The 18,687-nt window shown below is 52.1% G+C and overlaps 3 protein-coding genes across 3 annotated transcripts; 1 reads left to right on the forward strand and 2 right to left on the reverse strand.

Moving 5' to 3' along the window:
* Window positions 1–692: 692 nt before the first annotated feature.
* Window positions 693–4,317, reverse strand: LOC131208386 (uncharacterized). Its single transcript, XM_058201121.1, has 6 exons — window positions 3,755–4,317; window positions 3,119–3,327; window positions 2,887–3,022; window positions 2,547–2,809; window positions 2,280–2,412; window positions 693–2,184 (listed from the first exon to the last, which is right to left on the reverse strand). Exons 1-6 carry the CDS (start codon window positions 3,861–3,863, stop codon window positions 2,021–2,023), a joined length of 1,014 nt encoding a protein of 337 aa, XP_058057104.1. The 5' UTR covers window positions 3,864–4,317; the 3' UTR covers window positions 693–2,020.
* A 6,783-nt stretch (window positions 4,318–11,100) lies between these two features.
* On the forward strand, window positions 11,101–13,532 carry LOC131210436 (uncharacterized). The gene is made up of 6 exons (XM_058203685.1): window positions 11,101–11,571; window positions 11,648–11,859; window positions 11,948–12,083; window positions 12,147–12,409; window positions 12,479–12,614; window positions 12,683–13,532. The coding sequence occupies exons 1-6, from the start codon at window positions 11,490–11,492 to the stop codon at window positions 12,772–12,774; spliced, it is 921 nt and encodes a 306-aa protein (XP_058059668.1). The 5' UTR covers window positions 11,101–11,489; the 3' UTR covers window positions 12,775–13,532.
* An 886-nt stretch (window positions 13,533–14,418) lies between these two features.
* On the reverse strand, window positions 14,419–17,563 carry LOC131210435 (transmembrane protein 87A). Its single transcript, XM_058203684.1, has 9 exons — window positions 17,428–17,563; window positions 17,202–17,262; window positions 17,024–17,133; window positions 16,786–16,959; window positions 16,516–16,725; window positions 16,167–16,450; window positions 15,883–16,101; window positions 15,543–15,814; window positions 14,419–15,477 (listed from the first exon to the last, which is right to left on the reverse strand). The coding sequence occupies exons 1-9, from the start codon at window positions 17,536–17,538 to the stop codon at window positions 15,257–15,259; spliced, it is 1,662 nt and encodes a 553-aa protein (XP_058059667.1). The 5' UTR covers window positions 17,539–17,563; the 3' UTR covers window positions 14,419–15,256.
* Window positions 17,564–18,687: the final 1,124 nt, after the last annotated feature.

The following is an 18,687-nucleotide window of genomic DNA, read 5'->3' on the forward strand; positions in this document are numbered from 1 at the left end:
AGGTTTCTTGACCGGGTTCTCTCGACGAACGACCACGTGCCACGTGTCCTGTGCCCGGGTGATCCAGTGTCACACGTCGTCGTCGTCGTCGTCCTCCGTTTTGTTGATGGTGGTGGTCGGCTCGGTGGCCGGAACGATGTGAAAGATATTTGACATTTATTTGGCAAATAAAGTAATTGATTGATAATTCCCCGGGGACTCCGCCGGTGGCACCCAGCCAAGCCAAGGATCTCTAATGTTGCGACGCGGTTCCTGCACGCCCCATTAACTGTCACGCATCAATTACACACGCAGCTTCCACCAGGGGCTCTCTCGGACTTCTCGGACGTTTATTAATTTGCCATTTTGGCCACCACACAATTCTTACGGTGAGACGGTCGCGATTTCGACATGGTTTGTGCATAAAATTAATTTCAACCAACCAGCTTCGGTTTGACGTTTCAGTTCGCAGATGTAACCATGGCGACAACCCAGAGATCCCCGATCGGAGTACGAACAATGAACACTTACCTTAGCAAAATCAATCCACAGGCTCTCCTTTCAGCGGAAACATTCCCGATCCACGAACCAACTATCGATCCGGTGATATAAACGCTAAAAAGTGGGAACGCCGGAAACGAATCATCTAACGCGTCCGATCTCGTGTAATGGATAAAAGTATTCTTTATTCATCAGTCGACCAGCATTCATTCACATCGTTCATCGTTCCTGCGGGGCGCATCCTGCGCACATCCCGTGCACCGTGCACGGCCCCGCGGAAGTAACAATTTTCACTAGAAGAGTATTTACCGAGTACGGCCGAGTAGTTGTTATATTAGGGTTTGCAGTAGTTTTTAGTAGTTAGTAGTTCGTAGTGGCGCGATTGCTGTATGTGTGTGCGTGTCCTGTGTTTCGTGTGTGTTGGACTGACTTTCAGTTCTGCTTTCCGACGTTTGTTTTATCTAAAAATTGCACATGACCAGGAAAGTATAGAGGGGAAAAAAACCAGTTTGCCAACGAGAGTCTCGAGCGGGGCCGGACAAACCCATCAGTTTTACAATATGTACAAACATTATTTACACGCAGGAGGAGAGAGACGGATCGGCGGCATCGGGGGTGGCGGCGCGTGTGGCCCACGGGTTCCGGCGACACACACCCACTCACGCACACGCACACAGACACAGACTTATCCACGACGAGATGATAAAAGGAGCGCAAAAGTGTTTTCCGTTTTCCGTTTTTTTTTGTTTTCGTTTAAATTTTCAAATATTCACTGGAGTGATATGTTTTATGTTTTCGATTCGCGTTCGTCCACTTTTTGGGCGCCATCTTTTTTTCTTTGTGTCCTCCATTTACTGTTTTTTTTTTTGTTTTGGGGGGATCAGTGTGGAGAGTGAAAACAGTGAAAAAGCACATCGAGATATTACTTCATTGTGTCGGTGTACTGATATGATTTCGTTTGTTTAATCCTTTTTTGGGCGCCCCGCTTCGTGGGGAACGCGCGGCCAACCGCGATTGTACATCCTAATCGGTTCCGGTTCCACGGGAAAGTCTCCTGCGGGGCCCTTATTCATTGAGAAGTGTGTTCGTGTCGATGAGATCATTAGTGCAGGGTAGGGATAGAGAGAGCCAGTCTACGCCACCGAATCCCCCCACGTTAGGAAGTGGTGTGTTCGCGCGTTCAGGTCTGCATTTCAGTCGTACGGTGGCGTGCTATGCATCATCAGCAGCAGCAGGGTCCGTAACGCAGGACTCGAGGATTCCCCCCACGTGATGTCCGGGGCCTCTAATTCGGTGCTTCCTTCCGCTGACAGACAGCTGGGGCTGGTGAGTAAGTCGTCGTCCTTGCGCTGTGGCTAGGCTTGGCGCAGTCCGCTTCACCACCGCCCTCGGTCACGCTGCTGCCGGAGGGGTCGAAAAGGGTCGATCCCCGCTTCTTGACGGGACGGAATGTATTATAGTGAATGATAATAAAATTGTTACAGCTGAAGAGTGTGCGCGCGCCCCGCCATGTTCACGTAGTTCGCGAGTTGCAGCGGTTTTAGGAGCCACCGTGCAGCCAAGGACCGGTCGCCACCGTGCCGCAGACGGATCCGAGGCCGCCGCCGCCGCCGACGCCGCTCACGACCAGCAGCAATCCGAGCACGCGTAATGCAAAATTCAGGCCCGATGAATATTTATTCGCCAGTGCATCATTGCTCGCCGCTGAAATTGGGCACCGAAAGCGAAGGGAGGCCGGGAGGGTAAGGCAAGAGCATCGGAGGGTCGCGGCGGATTCTTGTGGCCGTAAAGAAACTTACCTTGAACTCGGTCCGCTCGCGTGTCGGTGGAAACGGCCCGGCGGGACTCGAGCATTGGCGCTTTTTGGATCTTTTCGCCCTCCACGCTCTCCTCGTTGCTTTTCCAGTACACGGTCGAGATGGTGGCGAGGCACTGGGAGGGGGGCCCGAGAAAGCAAAGCAGAAAGCAGAACACAGAAATTTGCATGTTTTAGATATTTCTCGCTCTCTTTCCGCGGCCACACGCGCCCTTTATGGGGCCGCGCGAGGGGCGCACCCTCGTCCTACCTTCAGTTTCATATCGCCTCGCTTGAAATGTTTCGCCTTAACACGGAATTCCAGCCCCAGCACGGACGTTTCCAGCTTGTCCGGCCCGGACACGATGGGCTCGAAGCGCCGCACCAGCGCACTGTCCGCCGCCTCCCCGTTGATGTACCAGGTCAGATGGACGACCGGCTTCGAGCGGCCAGATGTGCAGTTCACGCGCACGATATCGCCAATCTGGTACCGCGGCTTGCCGCCCGTAATGTGCGGATCCTCCTCGGGAAGCACTGGCCCAACACAAACAAACACACATCGGCATGGCATTGCATTGCAGTTCCACCCCCCCGGGCGCGTGGCTACTCACCGACTACCAGCATTTCGCCGTGGTCCGAGACCGTCTGGAAGGAGGGCGCCTCGGCCGATACCTCGCATCGATATTTGCCACTGGAGGAGAGATCGATCGGATCCAGCACCACTTGCTCGCTGGTCGAATTAAGCAGCTGCGAGGGAGGGGTGGGGATGACATTACGACACGGGGGTCAAATGTAGGGCCCGAGCGAAAACGGAAACGGACGACACCGAGACGAGACACTTACGTCCACCGCGATGCCCGGCTGCGGGAACACGGTCCCGGGGGGATCGTCTCTTGGCACATATCGATAAAATTCCCGTCCATCCTTGTACCACTTCACCGAGTACAGGGCCTCCCCTTCCATGTCGTAGTGGCACTCGAGCCGCACCGAGTGGCCCTTTATCGTGTGCTTCGGCACCCGGACCTCCGTTAGCATAATACCTGACGCGAATTCTGCCAAATTCGGCCGCCGCCGCCGCCGAAGGACCGAAGGGAGAGAGGGAGAGAGAGCAGATGGGGCAAATGAAATTCACCACATTAATTCCAGGGCCACGCCGCGCCATTTCGGTGATGTTTTCTTCGCTCGCTTTGAGCATTGCCAAAACTTCCCGAACAAACAAAGTATGCCGCGTCGCTGCTCCGTCGCTGAGGTCGCGTAATTAAAGAAGGCGAAACCGGGAAAATTCGGCCCAGGAAGGAATACTAATGGGGCGAAATTATGATGTAGTGGTGATGTTTGAAGTGTTTCGAAAGTGTGCGGACAACGAATCACGAGAAAAGGATCGCCATTCTTGCAATCAAGCAATTTCGGGGGGAGATGTTGAAGATGACGGGGGGGCTCTTGCCGGACATAAAAGTAGGGACCCAGAGTTCCACTTACCTTTGACTAACAACAAACTGAGTAACACTATCCAACGCCACATCTCGTGCATTGTTTTCGTTTTTCCCTGCAGCGAGCTGTGTACGCATACGTGCTCATATCGTTTCATTGGTGATGCACCTCGAGGCAGCAGCAGTAGGCCACGCTAGCATACTATCCTGTGTTACACGCCCGAACAATCCGTCGAGGACCGGCCTGCCGCGATCCCTTTGTCTAAGCCGCACGCATCACGCATTCTCGTCCACCGAGTATATTTGATCGATTATGTATTTGTCACCTGCTTTATGCACTCAGAGCCACTGCACCGTTGTGGCCGCCCTCCGAAGCATGTCGGGGTGGGACGGGTTGGCCTGCATCAACAACAACAGCAGCAGCAGCAACAACAATAACAGTATCAAATGGTCACTGCACAGGTATCCAAAATGTGTGTTGGGAAGTCACCTCTGTCACTCCGTCGTGGGTTCAGATCATTTCACTTTCATCACCGCTCACGCACGGTCCCCGCCACCCACACACCACACACTGCACGGTTCCCCAATGTTCACAACCCGAACCGCGGAACGTGCGGGCTTTGTCCGCGTTTAGTTTGTTTTAGCGACTGAATTTCCCATCGCCATCGCACTCTGTGATGGTGTTGTCCTTCGTCTTCGTCGTGTGTTCGGGAATGCTGCACGAGCGACCATCCGTCTAGATGGCCGGGTTCGTTGCTACGGCTACGGTTCAAACCCTTTACTCGTGCTCATGCGAGCGATACTGCCGGTTTGTTTCATTAATTTCGCTGGAAAAGATATAAAAATAGTGAGAAATTCATTGTCCTTCGGTTCCCCGAGGACGATGCTGAGTGGCTACCACCGTTTGGGCACCGTTTTAAAGCGGGCTTCAAAATGAAACCCTTCCTGCCGAACGAACGAACATTCCGTCAGTGAAGCGCATGCGCGCGCTCGCAGCGCACCCTGGTGGACGGTGTCGGTACCAACCGATCAAACCCTGGCGCCGCGAAGGCACTGGCCGTTTCTAAGTATCCGACGACGATGACGACGATGGCGATGGAATGTAAATGCTTTATCAATCAATTAGCTCTTCCCGGACCGAACGGAGCGGAACGGATGGACGATCGCACAAGCGGACGAGAACGGGGAGAATTGAATCAAAACCTTCATCATAAATTAAACGATCGTAGACCGTGTCCACCCAACCGGCTCGCGTTCGGTCCCGGCCCCCGCCCCGAAAAAGTAGTCAATCAAGTGGTTGTGACATTTATTATGCCATCCGTGTGTGTTGGGAAGAAACCGGAACACGGCGGCGAAACAAGGCGCTGGCGATCGATGGGTTGGCGATCGCGCGTAAATTAACCCATCGCATAGGTGTGGCCGGCCAACAAATTTATTGTTTTCCCATTGATTTCCCGTGCCTTCCCTATGCCAGGCGCTTCATTTCAATGCGTCACCGAAAACCGAAAAACCTCGAAACATGATGGCACACATGATTGGCTTTAAAAATCAAATTTATGATCCGTGCGCATCCGAGAAACCCACCCCGGGGAAGGGGTGCCAGAGTTTATCTCTTGTTCACGGCACGGCACCCGCAACGCCCCTAGGGGGGGACGCGAACCCGCCCACCCCATGCGGGGCCGTCTCAACATTTGCCACAAATATTACCGACTGGCTGTAATCAACTGGGGCGCGCGTCGCCGTCGTGTGCACAAAACCGCATTGAATCCTTCTCCGGCCAGGACTCCGCGTTTTTTTTTGCTCTCCTCTCCTCATCATCATCGTCATCGGTCCATTCTGTGGGGCGCCTTTTTTTCGGACCCGTCGCACCGGCTACTTCCGGGGAGGCCCAACGCGGGGCGGAACGTTTTTTGCGAGGACCGAGTTGGCCATAAAAAATGCAAGTGCAACGGAATCGATTTTTCCAGTTCAGCGAAGGATTAAATATATTGGCTCCACAAACGGAGCTTTCTTTTCGGTGCGCGCGGCCGATGCGTAAAATAGAAGCAGCCAGGATTCCGGATGCCGGCCCGACCTATCACGCAACAGTGCGAAGTGGTGAATCGCGTGAAGAGCACTCGATACACGTCGATGGCCGTCGGTATTTTTTCGCCCACCCCGCCCGCTTCCCCGGTGACCCCACCGACGGAGGGCGATCAGACGCGGGTGATTTATGATAACGTGTAACGGGCACAACATTTTTGCCCATGCCGCAGCAAAATGGCGCCGGATGTCGGCTGGCTGGCCGGACCGGCTTTAAGAGGTCTACGGCCTCTCGTGAGGCCACAGCACGGTTCACTGATTAATCCATTATTTCTCCATTATCGAAACAACGGCAGATACCGACGGCGGCGGCGGCGTGACACGAGAACCCGGCGACTGCGGCCACCGGCTGCTGCTGCTGCGGTTGATGGGTTTTGGTGCATGTTTACATTTGCCATTATTTGGCGCATCGATGGCGCACATTTAAAGATCCTACGAACCAAAAACGCCCGGTGACAGCTCAACCGGTGGGTCAATAAGTGGTTAAGCAGCCGTCACTAAAGAGTTCCTTTTTTCTTTCAGAAATGGAATGAATTGGAGTCAGCAGAAATTCAGCACCAGAAAGGAGCGTCGGGATCGGACTCGTCAACGCACGCTATGGCCGTGGCAGGCTCCAGGGTTTTCGGGAGAATGTTAATTTCTTCAAGAATTCCTCTTACGCGGAGTGTCACATTGAATTCTGCAAAATTGTGGTGCTCGTACCCGGGAAAGAATCCCCTCATTCGTCACTCTCTTTCACTCTCTCTCTCTGTCGCTCGGAGTCGCAGAGAGTCAACCCCAATTAAACAATTAAATGTTGGCAAAGAATAAATTGATTCCAATTAGGGCTGCCGACTGCCTAAAACGGACTGGCCCCGCGACGTAGCGACGGCCATCTAATCGCCTTCGACAACCGTTTTTGGCCATCCGCCGGCGGGGCCGGGCTCTAATCATTCCTTGAGGATCTCGAACACCCACCCGCCGGGGGAGGGCTTTAAGTGGAAAAGTGCATTCACCGGCCACAGGCTCCACACAGCATATGATCGTGGGGATGTGATAAAATTCGGTGCAATCAAATCCTGTGAGCCCCACGAAGGCGCCCTGCCTGGTCGTTACTTCGCACACGGTTCGGACGTGTAACCGAGGCGGCGGCATTCTCAGTCTGCAGTGCCCTGCACAAGGACAAGGATGTTCTCGAGTAATGAAACAATGAGAGGATGCCGTCGTCGTCGCCGTTGTCGTCGCCGGCAGCGGCGTCACGTAATTCTGATGGAGACAACTCTTTTTCACCTAGTTAGTGCATTGCTGATGTACGTGACCGGAGACAAAAGAAGGCGGCCCACTCCGGTTCCTTCGGAGCAGTGGCCCTTTTGTTTCGTCCGAGTGTGTCCGGGGTGTCCTTCGGCGCGGACGCCGGCGACCGACGAAGAACCGGCATCGTCCTTGCCCCAACCGGGTGCCGGGATAATGCAATATCATTTGATCCGTCCGGGGCCACCTTTTCTTTTAATAAGTAACTTAATAAAATATCGCCATTAATGCACGTGAATCATGCCGGGGACACGACGCTGTGCCTGTAATATTAAACTCACGTCCCGTCCGGCGGTCCGAAGCCCTCCTACAAAGGGGTCTCGCCCTATTTGCGCCGTTTGTGTTCGCGTCCTAATGACAGCTGTTGGCACCTTTCGTTGGGCCGGACCGTGTCCCGCGTCATGATAAATACGTTTCCCGAATCGTTTCCCGAGCCGCGCATGAGTCATGCGGCGTGACGCCGACCGACGTTTGGGCTTTGTATCGAAGGTCCGGCGCGAGTCCACCAAACCTTTGACTTGCACTTTTCACCCCACTTACCGGACAATGCCCGGGGAGACGGCGGATTAGGTTTCGGTAGGTAGGGGCCCCGGTGCAGGATGCAAAGCAAACAGTACCGAGCCGGGCCGGGCGAACGAAAACAAGAACCTCCCGTGCCTATTAACCTACATCCAAATACCTTGCGCAGCTAATGGACAGATATCGAGCAATTGTTGACCCGAAGGCACCCCGCGGTCCTCGAGCCACGCGATCGATCGATTTTATTGCGGACTAATGGAAACTGCAGCACGCATCCCGTGCCCCGTGATAAACAGTCAATTGTAAGTCAAAGCCAACAAACAGCGAAAAAAACAAAACGGGACCCTACGACGTCGGGTCGGGGCGAGCGTTTAGAGAGCCCAACTTCTTGCCCGACTTTTCCTTGTTTACGAGAACCGTATTTGTAGCGCTGTTTACAATCCACATGCACCACGCCCGCAGTCCCGGGTCCGAAGGCCGTAAATCACGCACGCACGCACCCACCGCTGTGATTAATGACACCCAATCTTCCGGGCCGGCCGGCCGGTTGGCCAAAAAACACCAAACAAACGCCCCACGGAGACGCCGGAGTCACCCGGAACCACGGAAGCGCTCGAAGTACGATCGACTTTGCGCACGATTGGCGCACCGAGCGCAGTGGCGTTGGTGACCTCCCTTCGGACGAAGGGCCTGCTCTAGCGATCCCATCTGCCCCGAAAAAACGGGAACCACGCAACACGAAGCGTCATGTGGACCGGAGGGCTTCCCGATAATGCGTAAAAATGAGGTCGTCCCGCCATCCACCATCATATGGGCCGCCGGGTGGCCATATGGTTTCAATTAGGAAGCGTGAGTGCGCGCGCCGTGTCGTGCACATTTGGGCGACAGGCCCAGTCCGTCCTTCAAACCTTTCGCTCAGTTTCCACCGGCCCGTTTTTTGGCGAAAAGTGATACGTGTTGAGACATTGATCACCGATCGCGGTCCGGAGTGTCCCCTCTGGTTCGATCTCGCATGGGAAAGGGTTCCTTTCGGGATCCTTTCGGTGTGGATAGTTAGGAAACACTAAAAAGAAAAGGCGGAAAAAGGGGTTGTTAAACACGATCTCTCGATCGTTCACACCATCGCGCTAATGCATTTCACTGACGCGCGATCCATTTACAACCCCGATCGTGAGTACGATCGTAAGCAGTGCGCCGCTCCGAGCCGCACTTCATAAAATGAAATAATGTCTTTTGGGCACTTCACTCCGGGGCCGCCTCCGGTGTTCCGTGAGCTAAAGAACAGCTTCTTTATGATGGGCGATGGCAGAGGACCCCTACGCCGCCGGGAGTCAATCCGGTAGATTGAATATCAGGCCCAAAAAGTGCCCGGGAACGGGAACTACGACGCGGCGGCTGCACCAATCCAATCACCATCGATTATTGCGCGCGCCCTCGCGGGAAGCAGCAATTTGTTCTCCTTATTATTTCCTCTCGACTTTCCGGCCTCGAGATGCGTTCACCATACACGGCCAAGTGCGACCAAAAATGGGTCCCACGACCACTTAACGCTTCGCAGATGTCGTTCGCCCCGCCGACGCCTGTTTTTTATCTCTCGGAATCGAGAAAACAGCACTCGCCGGGAGCCGGGTCCGGGTCACGTCAGTCACCCAGCGTCCCGAGGAAAGTGTAACGTTACACCCTTCAGCGGCCCATCTCGGAGCGGCGCGGTGACGATTAATCGATGATTGGTCCTCGAACTGAGGCCGTGCGTTAATCGTTTTCGATTACCGGATTAGTGCCGCACTGACCCTGTGTGTTCAATCCGCAACAGCGCAACGCGAGAGGCATCCAGAGACATTGTAGAGTAGACGCTCTTCATGCGTGTTCCGTTCTCGGAAATTTATTTCCATTCCGCCCGGGCCCGGGTCCGAGATGTTTCCTGAAACGAAGTAGCAAGACGTGGGGGGGGGTTAGAAAGAACCACAATTTGCTTTGTTTTCTCCGAAGCTCCAGAGCGCACTCACGTTACCAGAAGTACCCTTGTGACGAACCCCCTCGGTGCCCGGCCACATCCTTCGCCCGGGTTATTGATTTACCGCACGGATTGGTGGTGGGTCGCCAAATGTGCGCCGTGCCGTATGGGCGAGGAATTGCCCATAAATAACATTTTCCACCGACGCGGCTCTCTCCACGCTGAGGGTTTCTTTTTCGGCGGTTCCTTCTCCGGTCGGCTGTTGTTGGTAATTGAAAATATCCCTGTTTACACGACGCGCCCCCGACGATGCTGAACCACACGGGCCGTGTTTGCACTGGCACTTCCACCGGTTCCTTAGTCCGTCGTGGCCGGGTGTATGCAAAACGGCCCCGGCCGGGCCGGGTGTGTGATGTTGATACGCCACGGAGCGCAACAAAACATAACGAATTGCAAAGCGAAGCCTACTTCGGTGCTTAGAACCGGTGCATAATTAATTGCACACTCGGTACGAGCCGATCAAGTAGGCCGCTTGACGTGACGCCCGTCGCGCTGACCATTGTTGACGGCCCGTCGATCGTGCCGGAGTCGGAGCCGGAGCATTGGCCATTGATTGGGCCGTTGTTTACAATGTTTTACACGCCCTCACGCCGGCAACATTGGCCCCCGACGGCGGACCCGATATTTGAATGTTATTCCGTAGCCCTCTGCGCGCCCGCCGATATTAATCCATTCGCATCCGGCGGTCAACCCTTGAGGCGTCACCGGAGTGCGTGCTCGTGTTTTGGGACTCGTCGCGAACCGAAGGTCGATGACATCATCAGCATCATCATCATCATCATCGGCGGCAGCTCGATCGTCGCGTCGTCGGCCTGGTGAGTAGTAAAAATAGAGTGGCCACCCTCCCGGCCAGGCATAATTGGGTGGCCACCCTCACATGGTCGCATAATGCGTGTCTAATCGATTATTTGCGCTTCTCTCACCAGCCGTCAGGGCCGTACATGGAGTCAAGTTTTGCCCCCTCGGTGTGATGACTATGTAGTCGAAGACGTTCTCCGTTCGATCTGCCGCTTCCGACCACCGGCCGTTCCGAGGGCGCCGCTCACCGCATGACGCATGCTCCCAGGGCTATGTCCGCTGATTTGTCAAAAATACATAATTTAGTGAATCATAAGCCCGGTAAAGTTCCGCAAAAAGCGGCCCCGGATGCATCCTTTCGGGTGGTGCAGAGGGTTACGCGGTTACGCGGCTACACTTTGTGTTTGTCGCGCCTTTGCGTGGCTTCGCCGAGCCGAGAGCGTCGGTTATCCGTGTAAGCCCCGGTCCCACAGCACGATGACGACGACGCGCGGTTGTTCCGCTTCGGCTGACACACGATCGCACGACGAACGGTTCCGACCGAGACGGAGCACTCGCCCCGCCGTCCCGCCGTCAGCTGCCGCGCGCAGCATGTTGTTGTGCGTGGAAGATGTGGGAGTTCACGGCAATCCCATGCTCACTTCCAGCCCGACTGCGGCAGTCCACCAGCGGCACTGGATACGAACGCACGACCACGCTCCGGCTCGGGGTCTCCGGTTTCATCGTGTCCCTGCGTGGGTTTGTGTTTGTGCATCCTGTGCAGGTTGCGCTTTTAATTACTGGCCACAGTAGAGAGTGTGAAGTGCCGGGACCAAGCACCCCATTCGTTTGCGGCACAAAAACCGGGCCATTAACTAGATACCGGGCGGCCCTGTATTATGCTTTTGAATTTGGTGTGGCCGTTTGGTGTTTCGGGAAGCCGTGGAGTGTCGGACGCGGATTAGTGATAAGCGAGGCCACGGGCGGGGATGTGCGCTTCGAAAGTGATGGATCACCCGGTCCCGGTTGTCCGTCGAATGGTGTGGTGATAGGGTGTGCGCTTGCTGGTGTCCCTTCGGATTCGGGTTCTCGTGGCCCGCAAATGGTTCTCGTGGTGGCCGATCGAAGAAAGCATGCCATGTTGATTCTGTTGCTACTTCCGCTGCTACTTTCGTTCGTACAGGGTGAGCTTGGGCGATCGACGACGTGCCGACTGAGTGGTGAAGCAAAGTGTGAAGCCCAACAATTCTGTTCTTCCAGTTCCCGCGGGCGGTGCCGTCCGGCTCAAGGAAGTGGTCGTCCCGAAGCACGCCATTCAGGGGCAATCGGTGCGACTGGAATGTCCGTACGAAATGGAGGGCGATGAGCTGTACTCGGTCCGCTGGTACAAGGACGGGCACGAGTTTTACCGGTACGTGCCGCGCGACAAACCGGAAGTGCAAGTCCTTGAGCTGCGAGGTGTCATCGTGAACGTAAGTGGGGCTCGTGACGGGCCAGCGACGATCGCCCTTTGGTCGCCACCGGCCGCCATTCACATCCCGATCCCATCCCCTCTGCCAGGTGCACAACTCGTCCAACAATCACATCACGCTGGATTCTATTGGCCCCGGCTCGAGCGGGAAGTACATCTGTGAAGTGTCGGGTGAAGCACCCTACTTCCAGACCGTTTCGCAACACGATATGATGCTGGTTGTCGGTAAGCCACACAGTTCTCGTGGTGGTCGGGCGTTCGTTTCACAACCGTCTTGGAATTTCGCAGTTCTTCCCGAGGAAGATCCCATCATTACGGGGGGCAAACCGCGGTATCAGATCAATGACCACGTGCGCGTGAACTGCACTTCGGTCAGAGCTCGGCCGGCCGCACAGCTCACGTGGTACATCAACAGCGAGCTGGCCGATCCGATGCTGGTGCGCCGCTATCCAACGATCGTGTCGATGCCCGATCAGCTCGAAACGTCCATTCTGGGGCTAGAGTTTCGCGTCAAACAGAAGCACTTCCGGCGGGGCGATATGAAACTCAAGGTCAGTGGAACGGCAACCTAAAAGTCGGGAAACCCGGACCTATACGAATCATTCTTTCCCCAAAACCAGTGCCTGGCCACCATCTCGACCGTGTACTGGAAGAGCAACGAGGAGAGCGTGGAGCTGGACAAACCTCAAAAAGCGCCAATACTTGAGTCACGCAAATCAGGACTATCGTCGGTTACGCGAGCCGACCGCGTACACGGTACGGCACCAACGGGTCATCATCGATCCAAGGACAACTGTTTGTGATAAATATTACCTCTATTGCAGCAGAGAGCGGTGCCCGCAGTGTCGCCTCCGACAGGCCACATTTTATCCTGCTCCTCGGCCTAGCCCTTCGAATCATCCTTTCGCTGCGGTAACTGTACCGATGGCGCGCACCGAAAAACCAGCACAAACTGCGGCTCCCGTAGAGACGATATCAGCACACTGGCGATCGATCGGGGGCAGTTCCTTCTTAGCAGAGATGCGAAGCAACGATTTTGTAAATCTTTTGAGTCTGTTTTTAAATTAAAATGTGTAGCAAAAGGGAACGGAAAGCACATATCTATAGCTTCTCACACACATTTGTATATACGTGAACGTGTACCATATTGGTTTGTAGGGGTTAAACGAAGATCAAACGGATCGATCAAACGATCAAACGATACGTAAGCTGCTGGGGAGCAGCGCGGGAAGCTTCCGGTTCCGGTTCGAAGGGGGCGCGATTGTTGGAGAAGGGATACTTTGGTTGTGTCACACGTTAAAAGTGAATACCAAGATGGACTGAGAACAATTCAAAGGCTTCACACAAGCGAGACTTAAAACTTGCCATCACAATGCCAAAAAGCAAAATTTACACGCATAAGAGTATAGTATTTTAATGGACGAGACGGTGAGCCGTTCAAGCTCTATGTACATTACATAAACCAACCCGTCTGTTGTTGTTTATCGTCTTTATCGTCGAGCAAATAAATACAGAATCAGCACCACACAACATGAAGCTGTTCGGTTCGAGCCTTACATCAAATTGCCAACACAATTTGTACACAAAACAGTTATGCCCCTCCATATTCCCCCCCTTTTATTGACTGTATGACACTCGTAGATTTTGTAAAACAAAACCGTGTAAGAGAGAAAGCGGGCAGAAGCTCCAAATCAAAATCCAAATTTGTTATACAACGCTACAGGAATAGTTCTAATAATAAATTTCAATCCAATCCAGTGGTTTTCGTTTTTTCTGGGTGTTTCTCTCCAATTGACTACGCATCGCGTTCCTGGGTAAGTAATGGTCAAATATCTTAATCGACGTTACGAATTTGTGTTTTTTGTGTAAGCTGTTGAGTAACGAGCAGTTCCGGTTTTGAGAAAAAAATTGAAACTTAGTTTCAAACACCCGCCACCAGAGGGCGTATCGCACCAAAGTGGCGAGTAGCCAAGTGTTTCCTTCTCGCTCTCTCGTATGAGGAAGTTCTGATAAGAAATGCAGCTCATATGCCCATTGTGACTCACACAGAAAGCAATAGAAAGAAATAATATTTCCTTCTTTGGTCCGTGTTTATCTTCTTTTCCTTAAGGCGCCATATTGTTGTAGAAGTTGTGTAACTTAATACCACGCCATGGCAAAACCCTTCATGCCGTTAAGTGATACAACCATAATAGTTCCCCGCAAAAGAGCATCAAACCACAACCGGAAGGGAAATTAAATGGAAACGATTAAGAAGGGTGATTAAGAGGGGGCACTACGCTAAAAGAAATTGAAGCTGAAGGAAAGGGAGCACTTGTTCGGTTTCGGATACGTTTTGCACCCTTCTTAGTTTTTGCTCACTGTCCCAACGCTGCCGAGCAAAAAAAAATTAAATAAAATTTAAATTTTAATAAATTTTTGATTGAAATTAAAAACCGTTGAATGGAAAACAAGAAACTTGTTTGCAGGATTTTGTGGATTAATTTCATGCAAGAAAGCGTCCTTATCGCCAGCCCAAAAGCTAAGTCCTTTCGTTTCCGGCGGCATATCCTTGGTTGGTTGCAAGATTAAAGGTGCTTGTCTCCGCTATCGGCTTCCTATTTCGAACTTTATTTCGAAAGCTTTTGAGTTCAAAATTTTACAATCCATTGTTTGTAGCTTTTGGGTCTAATATACTAGAAGTACTCATAGCGCGAACCGTCTCTAATATATAAGGACTATCTTAGTTTACCTCCCATCCTCTCAATCCTCTCTCTGTTCATGGTCATTCATGGTGTCAATGGTTTTGTTTCCGTTTACCTATTTCTAGTGTACCATAGAAGAGCTACTATCATAAACTGGTCCGGAAACGTGCGATACGTTCCTAGCTTACGGTGTGCACATTCGCTAGCAATAGGAAGAAGGATGGCCAGCAATGGCAAAGAAAAGTTACGCATCCTTCACGACTTTACGATCGATTTGTGTCGAATTTTGTGAGCGCGTTGCAGCCCCGTTTCTGGGAGGCTTTTGATGCGAAACAGGGAAGAAGATTGCTATATACTAGAATTAAAAACACATACCGAAATCACATCGCAAACAAATAATCCAGTCAACACTCGCCACCCAACGGTCTTACTGAACGGTACCATCGCACAAATAGTTTCATTCCATTGCCCTGATCCATCAGGGCGTTAGAGTAAATTATAACGTTTGACTAGTGCCGTTCGAAATAGTACTATCACTTGTTATCAACGACCAGCTCCCACCCGTTGCGCAGTGCAGTGGACGAAAGCGAGCGCGTGGATGGACCGGAACACGGTCAGGAACCGATCAGAATACGATACTGCGCGCGCGTGCGCGTGCCGGCAATCTTCCGTTAGTTAAATAATGTATAGTGTAGGACATACGCGACTGGCTCCCTACTGCATCTTAGAGACCTCAAACTTGGTGTTAATAATTTCCTCGTCCGAGTCTAGCACGGGAAGGGCCGCGTCAGCGATGGCGGCAGGAATATTATCCTCGACCCACTTGAGGTTGTCCTCGTCGGTCGTCACACTCTTGGCGGACGGTTTCGGTGAGCCGCTCCTGGCGCCTCGCATCTTCACTCCGTACGCATCCGACACAAACTGTTCCTCTTCCTCTGTAAAAGAACGTAGTTTTAGCCACGGAGGTTCCATCATTGAAGCCTATTGTTCTCCAACGTACCGTCATCCTCGTCCTCCGGGTTATCGAGCAGCGGAGTGAACGCATAGCGTTGGTTGTTGTTCGTAGGCCGCCAAAGGATCATAATGACCAGCAGCAGGGTGGAGAAGAGGACGTGCCAGAAGGCATCATCGACCCACAACTCCCTCCAATCCGTCAGGCAGTCAGCGAAACGATGAACCTTGATCGAGTACAGCATGAACACAACCGACGCAAGCACCGCAAATATCAGCGTGTTCGTAAAATGTCGGTACAGCGACAGCTTGACCATGTTTCTGGGGAAATGGAAAGCTCAATTTAGCGACACGGTTTCAACGTTCCGGCCACACACTCTAGAACGAACCTTCGCAGGCGCAGGGTGCGCGTCGTCTGCACGAGGGACGTGAAAATCCACCAGCAAATGGCCGAATCGAGCACGGCCAGTGGTATGCTGGCGACCAGAATCTGATTACTCGGATCGTTCTTCGTGTGCATGATACGCAGGAAGCTCTCTACGCAGGCCAACACAAGGTACAGCACACCGGTTCCTACTACGCGGTGTAACATTGGTCCTAGTCGGGGTCTACGAGAGGGCAAATTTGTGTTAATTCACTTAACCGAACGGCTAAGAGCCCGGTTACCACTTACTTAACGATACCGAAGCCGAGCGACACAATTATAACGAGCATCCGGGCCAGGGTTCTTTTGCCACACGATACCCATTCGGCCAGTAGCACCATACCCTTGACGGACACACCAGTCGAATTGATGCTCTGGTACTCGCCGTAGAACATGGCCTTCTCCAACATCCCGAGCAGGATTACGCCACCAATCCAGAACTGGATCCGAAGCAAATCGCGCCACTGCAGAAACGAAACCGTCAGCCACACGATACCGAGCAAAACGTACACCAGGCACATCGCTCCGTAGAACTGGAAAATCAGAATGATCGAGTGGTTAAGGCTTGAAGCTGCAGCCCGAGTTCCTCGGAACTTACCGGGAGCAGTGGCCAATCCACGGCCGACAAGTAGCCATTATCCCGTCGTATTTCGACGTGCACGTTCGCTATGTAATCGCCCAGAGTGTCCAGGTCGCTGTCACTCGAGCGAAGCGGTTCCTTGCCTCCCGGTTCGATCCGGATGATGAAAATGTACAGCCCATCCTTGGTCACTGTAAAGACTGGTTGCTGCTGCTCTCCACCAGGAATCTGGAATTTAAGTCAATGAGTAATCTGCGTTGCAACTCGAATCCCCATCCAAAGGCTTACCGATGCAACGCTTCTCCTTGCGGGAAGTATTGGAGGCTCCGTTTTGGGGGCAACGAACTTGAGCTCCGGAATGATGATGTGGCGATCGTTGCTGCACACGTTCGGGTACACGCCTGAGTCAATCTGGGTAATGTTGTTTCTCACGGGAAAGCGTTCGTCTTGCAGGAAATAAGACTAAAACACACCGGCCACTCTCAGTACGGTCAAGAGGGGACCGAAACCAGGAAGCAATACTCACATAGCTGACATAGTCTTGCCAACACTTGAGCTCTCGCAGTGTCCAGGAAATGTTCACATGCACATCGTGGTTGCTGGCCGGTGGCTGCGCTTGGGCCGGTTCGCACGTTACTGAAACGAGAGGAGCGTGGCGTTATATGGGGCTAGGGACCGAACACACACCGCATGACGCCACTCACCCTGAACGTAGATGCTAAAGCCATCGTAAAGTGACTTGGGAATGGGAATGTACGTGTTCCGCTGAAGCGATAAGAAATGAGTAACACCAATTTGGTCATTTGTTTGTCATTTCGGCACGTAGCTTGTTAAGGTGGTGGTTTTTGGCTTCCAGCAGCCCAGTGTCCAGCTGGCACCTAGCCACCCAGATTCGCGCCCCTCGCGCGTTACCTTACCGCGTTATCATACCTTCGTTAGCACAAAATCCCATTTTCCCTGCTCCGGGAAGGCCAATACACCGGTGAAGCAGAGTATTGCACAGAATATTCGCAAATATTTCGCCAATTTCGGATCACTCATTTTCGCATTCGACTACCAACTAAATAAATAACAAACTGCCACAAGGAAGCCGCTGTCAAAACTGCCAGCACGCGCTGTCACAAGTGTTCAGCGCCCCAGCAATGCTGTCAGTAAGCGGTACACAGTTTAATTTCAAAAAAGCTGTTTGGCGCCCACGGATAGGCGAGTAGAGCTGATAATCCCGTAAAAACCATTACAATAAAGGGGAACCAGAAAAATTGAAAATATAGTTTGCTTTGTTCTATTAAAAACACCACACATGGCCTTCTCCGAGCACGATTGGCGAACAAACATTACCGAATTGGTCGAATAATTACGGCAACGTTGCTTGGTATAGCCTCCATCATTCATTTTAAAACATCGTTTTCTGCCGTTCTTCTGAAATGTTTTTACTTGTGTAGAATTTTTAGCTGAGTGTGAAGAACTACTTACCATATTTTGCTGAAAGCTATAAATCATTTACAGGCTCGTTAAAACAATTTGAATTTTAAAAATTGTAAATGTATTGTGTATTACCTCGTCATCTAAACAGTTACGAACGGACTATTTCCTTCGTCTTCTCATATTCTCGTTCAAAATCAAAAAAACAATTCGTCATAATAATTAGCACATGATCTGACGTATTTGCTCTTTTTCTTCTACTTACCTATCACCAACCAGAGAGTACATTTCGGAACGGGCGGATAAATGGAAACCAGTCGACCGGGGATTGCTAATTGATACAGGTTTATTTTGTGTTTGTAGCACATACCACATGTTCATATTGTGTCATTAAAATACAGTCAGTTAAACCTAGCTCATAACAATAAACTGTAAAGCATAATTTAGACGTAAAATCATTCGTTACGAACAATACTAACAGTGTCTGTTTTTGTGTCTCATCACCCGCGGAGCGCATTGAATCGGCTAAAAATGATAAATAAAACGTCACTTTAAAATAAATAATCTGTGAACTCATTTAGCTTGGGCGGCAGGTTGGCCTCCGCCCGACCACCGACAGTCGTACGCGTTTTCTTTCTTTGTTAAATGCAAACTAAGTCCTGCACACGCAACAAAAACGAAGAACGAAGGTTGCTCACCAATGTTGTTCCCCTGGCCGCGTGTTTTGTACACCTCCGCCAACAACTGTGGGTTGTTCCTAAACCTACC

This window comes from Anopheles bellator, chromosome 2, assembly GCF_943735745.2.
Source record: "Anopheles bellator chromosome 2, idAnoBellAS_SP24_06.2, whole genome shotgun sequence".
NCBI lineage: Eukaryota > Metazoa > Arthropoda > Insecta > Diptera > Culicidae > Anopheles > Anopheles bellator.

Excerpts from the sequence above, each read along its gene's own strand:
- LOC131208386 (XM_058201121.1), bottom strand. The coding sequence starts at position 3,863 with ATGAAACGATATGAGCACGTATGCGTACACAGCTCGCTGCAGGGAAAA. Across the intron at positions 2,810-2,886 it reads CGGCGAAATGCTGGTAGTCG|TGCTTCCCGAGGAGGATCCG; the intron begins GTGAGTAGCCAC and ends GTGTTGGGCCAG. Across the intron at positions 2,413-2,546 it reads GAGGCGATATGAAACTGAAG|TGCCTCGCCACCATCTCGAC; the intron begins GTAGGACGAGGG and ends CCCCCCTCCCAG.
- LOC131210436 (XM_058203685.1), top strand. The coding sequence starts at position 11,490 with ATGGTTCTCGTGGTGGCCGATCGAAGAAAGCATGCCATGTTGATTCTG. Across the intron at positions 11,572-11,647 it reads GCTACTTTCGTTCGTACAGG|TTCCCGCGGGCGGTGCCGTC; the intron begins GTGAGCTTGGGC and ends CTGTTCTTCCAG. Across the intron at positions 12,410-12,478 it reads GGGGCGATATGAAACTCAAG|TGCCTGGCCACCATCTCGAC; the intron begins GTCAGTGGAACG and ends CCCCAAAACCAG.
- LOC131210435 (XM_058203684.1), bottom strand. The coding sequence starts at position 17,538 with ATGAGTGATCCGAAATTGGCGAAATATTTGCGAATATTCTGTGCAATA. Across the intron at positions 16,960-17,023 it reads GGCAAGACTATGTCAGCTAT|TCTTATTTCCTGCAAGACGA; the intron begins GTGAGTATTGCT and ends GGTGTGTTTTAG. Across the intron at positions 16,726-16,785 it reads CAAGGAGAAGCGTTGCATCG|ATTCCTGGTGGAGAGCAGCA; the intron begins GTAAGCCTTTGG and ends CTTAAATTCCAG.